This window comes from Corvus moneduloides, chromosome 4 (assembly GCF_009650955.1).
Source record: "Corvus moneduloides isolate bCorMon1 chromosome 4, bCorMon1.pri, whole genome shotgun sequence".
In the NCBI taxonomy this organism is placed as follows: Eukaryota; Metazoa; Chordata; class Aves; order Passeriformes; family Corvidae; genus Corvus; species Corvus moneduloides.
The window spans coordinates 9,234,521-9,246,570 of record NC_045479.1 but is presented as its reverse complement, the minus strand read 5'-3'; the positions used below and the strand labels follow the sequence as shown (position 1 = coordinate 9,246,570).

At 39.4% G+C, this 12,050-nt stretch overlaps 1 protein-coding gene across 4 annotated transcripts in view; it reads left to right on the top strand.

Annotated features, from left to right (window-relative positions):
- Positions 1 to 12,050, top strand: part of LRP6 (LDL receptor related protein 6) — a 122,238-nt gene that overhangs the window by 55,940 nt on the left and 54,248 nt on the right. For all 4 annotated transcript variants that reach the window (XM_032105811.1, XM_032105810.1, XM_032105814.1 and 1 more), the window contains exons 4-5: positions 5,096 to 5,292; positions 6,028 to 6,159. In XM_032105811.1, the coding sequence (XP_031961702.1) occupies positions 5,096 to 5,292; positions 6,028 to 6,159 (329 nt within the window). The remainder of the gene's footprint in view (positions 1 to 5,095; positions 5,293 to 6,027; positions 6,160 to 12,050) is intronic.

Sequence of the window (12,050 nt, the reverse complement as noted above, 5' to 3'; positions counted from 1 at the left end):
CTTCTGAAAAAAAATGCTGGAAAAGTGGAGCTTCAAAACGTCTGTTTGCCTGAAAAATGACCTACAGAATGACTTCATTTTTCAACCATGATTTGATTTCTGATTGACTTTTTCAGAATTTCATTGCAGGTGGGATTTGAAATGTCATGGCTAGACCTGTTTGTTATATATTCTTTCTGGAAACACATGGCAATTGTGGCTTAAAGAAGTGGCAAAAGACAAAATCACTTTGGTCTGAAAAGAGAGCATTATATCCCACAAGTCATGTTTCCTGCCTACTTTCTCAGGTAATTAAAAGCAGGCTTGTCTTCTGATAAGAATATTTGGACCAGCATTCATGGTAAAAATCTAGGCTAGTTTTCTGAGTTTGCTTTGCAAATGTTTTTGTTAGGTTGGCAGGAGAGGAAATCCTGCGAGCTGAGGGAACCAGAGGTCCCTGCCTTCCTTGTGGCATCCTTTGTGTGGTATTTTATGGGAATATCTTAGTCTTTGATCCTGCTTCATCTGATTCATGCTCTGAGTGCTTTGGCCACTTGCTAACATTTCCAGTTGTCACAAGTCAAAGATGTGTTAATTCCTGCAATTTTGTAAATACTCAAGGCATTAAGCACTCTGTCGATGGCAAAAAAGGTTTTGCTTAAAATATTGTAATTTGCTTCGTCCAAACCTCTTATATGCTTTCTTTAATATGATGAGCACTGAAAGCAGACTTTTTTTCCCCCCTTTCTGATAGCCGGGGAGATGGTAATAGGTATGGGATCCCCCATAGGGACACTGGAGAAATGGAGTGAAACATAAACGTCAAAAATGCTTGCACCCTGCCCTGGAGACTGAACACAGGCAGCCTCAGGGGTTACCTGAAAGGAGTTTTGCTACTGTGAAACTGGAATGTTAATGGTTTAGAGACATACAGGCCAGAACATCTGAAGTACCCCAGGTTTTCTGCAGGTGTTCTGATCAGTTCTTGAGACTAGAAAACTGTAATGCAGCAAGAGTAAAAGGCATTTGGTTAATGGAAAGTGTTTACTTGTTTATTTTTATGGAGAACTGCTGTTATGCTTGGATATAAAACATCTATTAAAATTCTAGGAGGGAAAATAGTAGTTCTTAAGATATTTTAAATTTAAATTATCTTGATTATTGATGGCTTTCTTTTGGTGATCTGAATTATTATATTTCATAGCTGTAACATAGCTTTGAATGCTAGTATTAGTTGGAAAATAAATAAAGGTAGACTGAGGAAATCCTGGCTGTAATAAAGGATATTAATTTAGTGGGGTTTTGGTCATTTTGCTGTTAATTTTTATTTCAAGTGAGTTTAGTCTTTGTCTGAAATACATATTATACTGAAGCAAGAGCTTTTTTGTCATTGTTAATATAAAACTGGATAGACTGTCTATGAAGTTTTATGTATGTATTCTATTCCAGAGTTCAGTAGTCCCTTTTGTAATTCCTGCTTTAACTGGTTTATTGTTTGTTTCCTTTATCTTCACAAAGTGTTTCACAAGACTCTTTAACAGAATAAGAATAGAAAGGTGAATGTATTTAAATTGGATCTATATTTTCTCCAGACAGTAGAAAACGCTACCATAGCAAGTATTTATTGTAATGGCATCTCTGATTACTGTGATGATAAACAGTTGTATTTGGGAAATCATGATATTCCACACAGAATTTAATTTCTGTGGAAACTGCTTGTTTTCTCTCTCTTTTCTCACCTTCCTTCTCTGCTGTCCCTTTGTGCATTTCCTTCCCAGCCAACTCAACAGAGATGGTGGCATTTTAAATGTCAATCACCACCCAGATTTTTAAGGCAAATTTGCGTGATTATATGCCTGGCACAGGGAAGATTATTAAAGTTAGTGTGTGCTTAGTACCATCTAATATAGAGCCAATTTGCATCTTGCTGAAGCCCTGGAGATGTCTCCTGAATGAATAACATTACTCCTTATCCCCAGCTCTCACTTTCCCATCGTCTCTGGCATCTCTTTCTAAATGAGACTAATGATACAAGGGCAGAAGTCTGAAGGACCCAAGGAGCTTGGTGAAGGATGACAGAATGGAGTGCCTTTTGCTGTCGTATCACTTGTTCCAGTCAAGCCTGGCCTGACAGTGTAGTTGCCACCGAGGACTGTCAGGTCCCATGAGCCCAGCTGCACCTGCAGAGCTGTACCTGGAACCCAGAGCAGGGCCAGAAATGTGGAGACGTGTCTGCTCCCTGACCCTGTGTGGGTCACCACCCTGGAGGTGAGAGGCACCTGCTCCCACCAACTCTGTGCAGCAGCTGAGTACTACGGGTGACACTCTGGTCCCCTTCATCCATCTGGCTGTATTTAATAAATAATTAGTCAAGGCAGAAGTCGGGACCCCTCGTCTCGCTCACCAAAAGCAGAGCTTTGCAGTTCCTTGTGTAGGTCTTGCTGAAGCATAGCTGCTCACAGCAGCCCTCAGAAGGTCATTTCTTACTCCCTCTCTTCTTCCTTTCCCTGTTTTTTAACAGCTGGGCTCTTCAGCTCTTTCCTCCTGCTCCTCATTAGGGTGTGGAGGCTCATTGAGCTCAACTCAAGCCACTGCTTCCATGCTGGCACACATCATATGGCTGCTGTTCAGCAAGGCTGCAAGTGTGGCCTGTGGAGGATATTCCAAGGGGGAAAAAGCCCTGCTGGTTTTGCTGGTTGGAAGTGAGCTATCACCTTGGAATGGCTTGCTGGAAACCAAGATTACAGAGTACATGTTACTGGTAATACTGATCTTAATGAGATGCAAGAAATACACACTTGTGTTTGGGCCCAAAGCCATCTTCATGCATTGCAACTTTATATCTGCTGAGAAAAATAATACTAGTTGAGGAGTAATTGCTTCAAGGCAGTGACTGACAGCACAGTCAAATGAAGGGCTCCTGAATCTCTCCAGATAAGGGCTGGTTTAAATAAGGGTCACAGTTCATCTGATGCATTGTCATATGAATAGATGGTTGTCTGAAAGTTAGGCATGTCTAACAGCAGCTATTGTACTCAAAGATTTATTCCCACTCGTGGTGGGTATGAATCACATGTAAAATTCCTCTGTGTGGGTTTTTGTTGGTTTGTTTGTTTGTTTGTTTGTTTTATTGGTTGGTTTTGTTTTAAAGTAAGATAGTCAGAATGCTTCATAAAAATGTGGCTTCTCTTGTTATGGGGATGCTGTCTTTGGTGCAGGTTTGGTTATAGTGAGAGTTTTGGACTTTTATTGCTTCTGTTTCATATGACAAAATGTCATATGTGTCATTTGTGAAATGTCATACAATATGTCATACACAAATACGCAGTCTCCAAGCCTGCTCTAGACTAAAATTCAAATCTGAAGACATTTAGGGTTTGGGGGTAGGGTTGGTTAAAATGTTTGCGGATTTGGAATGCCTTTATTCATGGTATGGTACTGGAATGTGTTGTGTCATTCTGGCTTCACTGTTTGGCTGGCAGGTTTCAGCTTTAAATTATGTTACAATAGTCTTTTGTAAGGTGCTTAGTTGGTGCATTTAATTAGAAGCAAATATATACCTGACTCCAGACAGAGATAAGAAAGAAAAGATAATATGTCCTACTTTTGAGTGCAAAATACCAAGAAATAGAAGATTTTGTTTGGTGTAGAATTGGAACACTAGAGTGACAAGCAAGGGAATCTGTATCTTTTTCTCATAAGTAGAAAAAAAATAGAAGCTTTAAAGATAATGCATCTTTTTCCAGAAGCTAAGGTGAAAGAGCAGTAATGACTATGGTCTCCTTGTACTCAGTCATTGGTAGAAGACACCTTCAAGCTTCTTGCTTTAATATACTCTTCTGTTATATTTTAACAGCAAATATTTGGAAAATAAGAGTATTTTTGTCATCTGTTAACACACTTCAGCTAGACGTATTTCCAAAAGTGATGCCTATGGTGTGGGGGTGTTTTCTCAGTAAATGTATGGATAATTATTGTCTTCCCTGCAAGAAGAAAATTGGGAGGCTGGTGTTCATAGTGTGCCTTTTTCTGAAGGAGTAGCAGGGCTGTGTGTCAATCCCTTATGCCTCCAGTTCAGGAAAGGGATGGTGATCCCCACTGTCCAGCAGGAGCTTGCCTAGGTGGGAACACACTTCCACTTAGGCAATTAAGAAGAAAGGAGGTGGGAAGAAGCACTCATGTAAAAGGTACTTGTGTGGCCCTGCTTTGAGCAGGGTGTTGGTCCAGATGACCTCTGTAGTCCTCTCCATCTTAAATTTTTTCTGTGATTCTGAATAAAATAAAAATAAGAATTGAGCTACTTAATTCCAGTTCTGAGGATCTTAGGTACGGATAATTAGTTTCTACATCACAAGAACCTAGAAAAACTGTCTTCAGTAATGTTTGTGCTGCATTTTTGTGATGGCTAATGAGCATGTCTTTGTATATATACATAAAATATATGGGTATACTCTTTAATTTTGTTTGCGAACCTGGAGTGGCAGTGACCCAGTTTGCTCAGAAATGATACCATTACCATGGCAGAAAATCACTAGAACTCTGTTTAATGGCACTGCTTATAATAAAAACAATAGCTTAATAATTCTCATAATAATGAAAGTAACTAAAGGTTTCTTTATAGTGAAAAACTACTTTAGAGTATTTTTTTGATGGTTCAAAAGAGCAAAACTGGAAGAGATGGATGGACAGCTAATTGAGCAGTTTTTCTGAGTCTGAAATCAGCTAAGGCTGAAATTGGTGGACATGGTGTATCAGTAGGTAGCAGTCAGACTTGCATAAAATCAGCTAGCGTTCCCCCGGCTTCATGAGGTGGCAGAGAGCCCTACAGGTATGGACTGTTCAAGAGATGATAAGAAGTATCCACAGATCTAAGTAAGGATTTCAGTTAGCATCTCTTGGGCTTCTCAGTATCAGAAGGCAGCCTGAAAATAGTATTCCTGTGTTGTTCCTTCATATCATTCCCAAGAGTGGGGGCAGTATATTAATTTCCCATAAATAAATAAATACAAAGTTCTGATCAACAGTACTCAAACTTCTTTTCACAGAAGCTGTGTTCAGGCAAAACTGTCACATGAGCTGAGTTTGAGCATTCATTTTCTTCCCTGTGCTCTACTAGGCAAGCAGTGGTTAAAGGCTCCCTTCCACATCCCTTTGCTTTGACACTGTTCGGGGACACGTTGTACTGGACTGACTGGAACACGCATTCGATCTTGGCCTGCAGCAAGTACTCCGGGGAGGACCTGCGTGAGATACATTCCAACATCTTCTCTCCCATGGATATCCATGCCTTCAGCCAGAAGAGGCAGCCAAATGGTAAGCTGTCTTGCTTTCTTTTTTTAATTGCAAGTTGGAACTGATTTGCAAAAGTCTTAATTAGTCTTTCTGTATGGTGCTGGGTGGCAATTTTTCCAGTACAGAGAATAGCAAAAGACCAAAAGGAAAACCAGATATTCTCTACATTTTTTTGCAGGGATTTTTAAGTGCAAGAAAACCCCCCATCTCTTACTTTTTTTTCTGCCTAAAGACACATTTATGCTGTTGTCGTATTTTTCTGTTTCCTGTGCCATAATGTCAGGGAACACAGTATTTTTATTTGTCAACGTGGTAGTTCCTGAGTGGAAAGTAGTGTTAATTTGGCACATGATACTAAGCAGGACTAGCTCTGTGTAGTAACCACTGTCTTAACCATTGTTTTAATTTACTGTGTTTGCATTTTGGTTTTACAGTGCATTTTGGTATGCACTCAGCACCAGTATGCTGAATAGTTTTTAAAAATGAGAAGAGCAGAGCTGAAACAAGGTTCTTGTTTAGAGCTAAGTGCTACTTTCCCAAGAAGGGAAACGTTCAACATTCGTGCATTTTGGTACCATAAATACCCCACTACTCAACACTTGGAAATAGTTTTTACTTGTTCTGTGTTTATCATTTCCTCCTTTAATCTGTGTTGCTGCCACTGATTCTACCACTCAAATGCTGTATGTGTCTTAACACATGATATGAGGTCATTGGTTATCAGAAGCATTAATCTGTGTGATTTATGTTTAACAGCTACAAACCCATGTGGAATTAATAATGGTGGCTGCTCCCACTTGTGTTTGATGTCTCCTACCAAGCCCTCTTATCAGTGTGCATGTCCCACTGGTGTGAAACTTCTCGAGAATGGAAAGACCTGCAAAGATGGTAGGCTTTGTTTCAAACAAATCCTTTAGATTAAGCACAAAGTAGCTTTTTGAGGGAAAGGAATTCTTCCAGTTGCACTATATGATGTTAGGGGTGGCAAATTCTGAAACTATGTTTGCTTTTGCAGTACGGATAAAAGTGATTGGAAAATGCCCTCTACATTTAAAAAAACGAAGATTCTCATGACCCAAGGGCAGGTTACTTCCACTTATAAAATTTAAGTTGCAGTTCTGTCTCTGTCACTAACTCTCTGCAGGTTTTGGGGGGCTCTGTTGTTCCCTTTTCTTAGAGAAAAAGATACCTACCTCCTCTGTTGTCTCTAAAATGTTTCTGACATTACTGATCATTAAGTATTTGGCTAATAGGATTGCACAACAACCCCTTAAAATTTTTTTTTTTTTTTTAAGTCTGATGTCCATTTATTATACACACATACACCTGGAATCTCTTTCTGAAAATAATGCCCTGTTTTTAGGGGTGTTGAAAGCCCTAAAACTCAAGACATGATCAAGACCTAGAGCTGCAAGCGTTTACCTGAAACTGCTTTTAGTTTCTCATTGTGAACTAATGTACATGATTTTAAATTGTTACATTTTGTAAGTGTAGGTCTTGTGATGTTGTGCTGTGGTTGCTGTAGTACACTAACAGGATCAAAATTAACACTGGGAGATAATTAGCTGGATCATAACTAACCATCTTTCATGCAGATCATCTCTCTAGGACAAAGGTAAATGGAGGAAGAAACAATACAGCAGAGCTTAGTGTAAATAGGCCAAATAAAATGTATACAGAAATAATTTTTTAATTGGAGTTTTATATTTTAAAAATTATTCCAGGCTTGTCAGCTATGTTCAGAGTTTTCTTTAATTTCATGCTATTTCATGCTCTCTGCTGATTATTTTTGTGTGTCTCTGTGAACCTTGTTAAAATAAATTGTTGCTTTTATGTGAAAAACAGCTCCCAATTTAGCCTGGCAGGATTGTTTATAAGAATTTCCCAATACACAAACAAGATGCTTTTCTTCCATTTCCCTCAGTATAAGGAGAAGCTTTAATAATACTGCTGTGGGTTGGTTATATGTAGTCAGAATGTGACATGAATCCATGCGCTTGTTCAAAAATACTTGATATGCACAGATAAACTCCAGTGTGTCAAAGTAAATTACCAAGGGTAAGTAAAGGAATGGTATTAAAAATCCACCCCAGAACCTTATTAAAAGGATTTCTCATGCAGAGATACTCAGAATCATCAGTTCACTTTTTTCAGCCACTTTTTTCTTACGTCTCAGAATTTATAACTGTTGCTCTTTTGTCCCACTCCCTGAACAGGAGAAACCAAATTTTATGTTCCCAGTCAGCCATAACATGTATTGGGCTTACAGAATATAAACCCCCACTGTATTAGAAATATTGTTAACCAAGTTGCTACAGTATGTTGTCCAGTTGTATGCAAAAAACTTTATACAAGAACATTTCTCTTACGCTTGTCAATATCATCTTGCGTTTTAAACCACCATTCTGGTGCTGTGTCTTTTGGGAACATTCTGCCTCTGCCTTTTCAGGCAAAAAAAAAGGATGGGAAGAGGGGAGAAAATTGAGACTTTTTATTTAGCTTGGTCTTAGAAAGGAGACAGCACATAACCCAGATGAAACAACCTACTGAAATTATTCATCAGGTCCATTGGTTTTGTGCAGCTTTGATCCTGTGCAGGGCTAATTTCTGACATATACATGCAGCAGGTTCAGCATTTAGAGCTGAGCATGCCCCAAAATAGTGATTTTTTTTTTTTTTTTTTTTTCACCCCTCTCTCCCTGAAGAGAGGTGCAGATCATAGGCTTAGGGCTTTTGCAAGTGACCTACAGCTTTCCAGAGCTCTTCAAGGCACAGATTCCCTAGAATTTCTTCCTATAGTTGTGAAGGCTGCAATTATTGATTCGGGGGAGGGAGGAGAGCCTGGCACTTGAACAGAGCTGGAGTAGCCATAGACCAGGGTTCAAGATGTAAATCTGGATGTGTCTCTGTGGTGACTTCCTTTCTTAGGCTCCTTGAGGACCCCTGGGAAGTAAATTTGTTTTCTCATTTTCAGGTGTGCAGGGTGAGGGGTTGATTGTAGTTTCTTGGGCTGGTTTTTTCTCCTTATACTTGCCTGTTCTCTATATCTGCTGTGAAAGTAGAGCTGAACCCTGAGAACTGAACATTTTTACCTTGGATAGTTTTAGTACAGCTGTAATGCTGCAGTGCTGATTAAATCTCCGTTTGCAATTAGAATGTGTACATGACCATGGGAGAGACTGGTGCCTGAGAAGTGAAGAAAGGTGAAAAATTAGGCTGAGTTTCTCTTCTTTAAGATGGTTTTGCCATCTAGCAGTAGACTAAAATCAGACTGGTTCCTAAATCAAATTGTTTCATGATGAAATGAGCCTCTTTGAGGAGAGAGCTTCATTTCACGGTGCGCTGTGGAGAGTACTGGCCTGCGCTGGAAAGATTTTGATGGGTGAATTTTGAGTATGTGTTTGTGGTGTTTGCAGTGCTTTGGCATTGACAGATGATCCTGGCAGCCAAAGGTGAGACTGGCTGACCCTCCCTGAGCAGTTTCCATGACAACCTAGCATTTTTGAATTATCTTGGTTTATAGGAAATCTTTTCCTCCCTTGCCTTTCTCTCAGTGCTAGTTTCTCCATTTTTGGTAGGGTTTTTTTAATCATACCATAGAGGAGTTTTACTATTTCTTGTAAGATCTGTGAATACAATAACGCACACACATTCCAATTTTGAAAGACTTCTCCACAGTGTTTCAGGAAGGGGTGGTACCTTAAAATAAAATTATCTCTTTTTCTAGTACCTGATAATACAAATCAAAACAGTGAAGTAAACTGAGATGCAGGCTTGTAGCAAGGTTTTAGTTCCCTCAGTGCCTGGTGAAAGTTTGTAAATCCCTGTCCCTCAAAGAACAGGGAGGCAAAGTAAGTTACCCTTTCTGAGCACCCAGGTGAGACTCAGGTCTTCTACTAGAGAGCTTTTACTTCCTTGTGTCGTATTCTTGGTAATTTACTGTTCTTCTGCACAACATACTGAGATTTCTCTTTTTCAGTATTGTGTGTGCTGCTTTTCTGAGTTTGGCTGTGCTGCATTTAAATGATCTTTTGATGGCTGCAAGACAAACCTGAATTTTCTTATAGAAATGAGTTTGTCATTGGAGTTATATTCTTATTAGTGCTTGAAGATCTCTCTGTCCATGTGCTCAGCTTCTCTCTTTGCCTGTAAGGAGTTTTACTTGTGTCTTGCAGTTGCTCCTGCCAATAATGAAATGTGGTTTAAACTGAGAAAACCAGTGATGACTTCAGCTGAGCAAGGAGGTGTGAGTTTCCTCAAGAAGAAAAAGCAGTGCTTCACACTTTGATTTCAGCCTTGCTTTGGCCATTCTGTTCTCTTCCAGGAAAAGGGTCTTTATATTGCCCATGGATGCTCACATCCTATTTCCCTTGCAGGCCTGGAGGCAGGAACCAGGATTTTGCACTTGCTTTTGCAATTTAGGGCTGTCCTCTGCCTAATGTGCTTTGTCAGGAATAGCCAGGATCCCGATTTGACAGACACCTTCATTCTTTAATTTCTTTTAAAGGAAAGATTAATTTCAGATGCATGTTCTTTTGCCTTTTTAGTTTTAAGGCTGAGCTTAGATGAAAAACTTTTTTTGTATTGTCATATCAGGGACTCTTTCACAATAGTGTCTTTAAAACTGGGGAAGAACATTTAGGAATTAAATGTTTTGATCAAATGTGAAGTATTTCTATTTCGGATGTATTAGTAATCATGATTTCTCAGATACAGGGAATGCATTATATATGTCTTAGGTCTAGCACTTCTTTTGTATGCATTCCTGAGCATGTGTCTGTGTAGCTGAGCAACCACTAATGGCTTTAAAGTTCAATAACTTACAAATGACTGAGGCCTGTATATCATTGAGAAGATGTAATTAATTGTAAAGGTTAGAAGGGCATTGGACTTAAAGCTGTGCCGTTGTTGTATCTGCATGCTTGCTCTGCTTTCCCCTTTCTCCCCCTTCCCTTGTCTTCAGCTAGCACACAGATTTAAATTATTTAGAATTTTAATAGTGAATTTTTGAGGCAAGTATTAGTTCCAGGACTAATGTAATGCACCATCCATGAGCTTGTAATCCCAGATTTCAAAGTGCTTAATAAAAGTAGGCTAAAGCTCTCAAAAGTAAGAGTCTGGAGTAAGGCTTATATGTCCATATTTAGACAAGTAAGGGACTTGGCTTTCAAAAAATTTCAAAACATCTTGAATATCTTGTGTCTTGAGGCACTGCTAAAAAGAATCTTGAGCTTAGTCCACAAGTTGAATGGTTTAGAAAGAGAGGGAAAATTGCTTCAGGTCTGCATATGTGTGCCAAGGTCAGAGTTCTACCTACAGCCTCCATGCATCCTTTGAAAGCATCTAAGCCAGCTGAGGTTTGAGGTGTTTTATATGTTTGTGACTGGTTCCAGTTCTCCTAGTAAGTGCTGATAAACTGAAAAAAAAAAAAAACCAAGCCAAATACAAAGTTATGCTTGCATGCAACCTGCATTGTCTTTTTCTGCCTTTTTATTCTTCTTTTGAAATACAGTTCTGTACTCGCGATATTCTCTCCCTCATGCTCATCATCAGAGGCTCGATTTTTCTTAGAGAAGCAAGGCAAGAAGTCTGGAGATCCTGCTGTCGTCTTAGCTTTTGCATCATAACTGGTCTTTGGAGTAGAAGTGAACAAAATTGGTTGATTTTGTCATGTCCTGGCAACCTTGAGTACCCTGAGCATCTTCTGAGTGGTTATCAGTGCCTAGCCAGGTAAACTTTGCACAGCTGGTGTTTGCCACAGTTTTGAGACCACCTGGGGTTCTTTTCCCTGGCTGTTATCAAGGCGGTAATGGGATCAGTCTATAAATAAGCCCAGCTCTTGCATTTGTTAGTTTTGCTATTGTCAGGACAAGCCTGAAGGAATTCAGAGTGATCTATCCCTCAACCTGCCTGGAGGTATGGTGCTTCTCTGCTGCTCTATTTCTTTTTCCTGAGCGAATGACTGCTGATCTAACTAAGCAGCTGAGGTGTTGGTTTGCAAATGTTTGGGTAATAGCTCTGAAGTAAGCTTTAAACTTTTTATTGCCTGGTTGGAGGGCTGAGGGCTGATGTTTGATGGAGGGATTGGAATGCTGGCCAAGCCCCCAGATAAAGACCATGACATTCTTAGCTCTGGGTTCCAGAGTACAACAGGAGTTAGCTGAAAGCCAGTCATTTCCCAGTGCTGAATTAAAGCTTAAACACAGTGGGGTTGTTTGACTAAACAACAGTGTTGCAGCCTGAAAGCAGGATACTGAAGCTGTTGAAATGGGTCGTCTTTGGGAAGAATAGGAAGGTCAATTGGTCAATTTTATGGGTGAGTTCGAGCAAGGGCATGGTAATACTGAACTGAGTCTTTCCGGAGACCTGGCTTTGGTTCTTTGAAGTAACTGTCAACTTCAGTCAGAGCACACAAATTATTTTTAGGGATTATGCCTTACACTTTTTCTATATGTGGTAGATGATCTATATGTTTTGAACTCTGATGTTAGTGCATTTGCTCAACTTTAGGTTTACTTGATAATGCAAAAAAGTTATCATTGTTCGGGGTTTTTAATATGTTTGTCATTGTTTTGTTTAAAAGGCAGGTTGGACGAATGACTGCGAAGTTGCTAAGAAAATGTAGGGATTTCTTTCTTCCTTGAACCTAAATTGTTGGTGTTAGTTATGTACTATTACTTTCTATGACCATAATGCATCTGTATGCTTAAATCAATGCTGAATTGTTTGTTGTATTTAGTATCAACAAATACAGGTGTACATACAGACTTGTGTGTCAA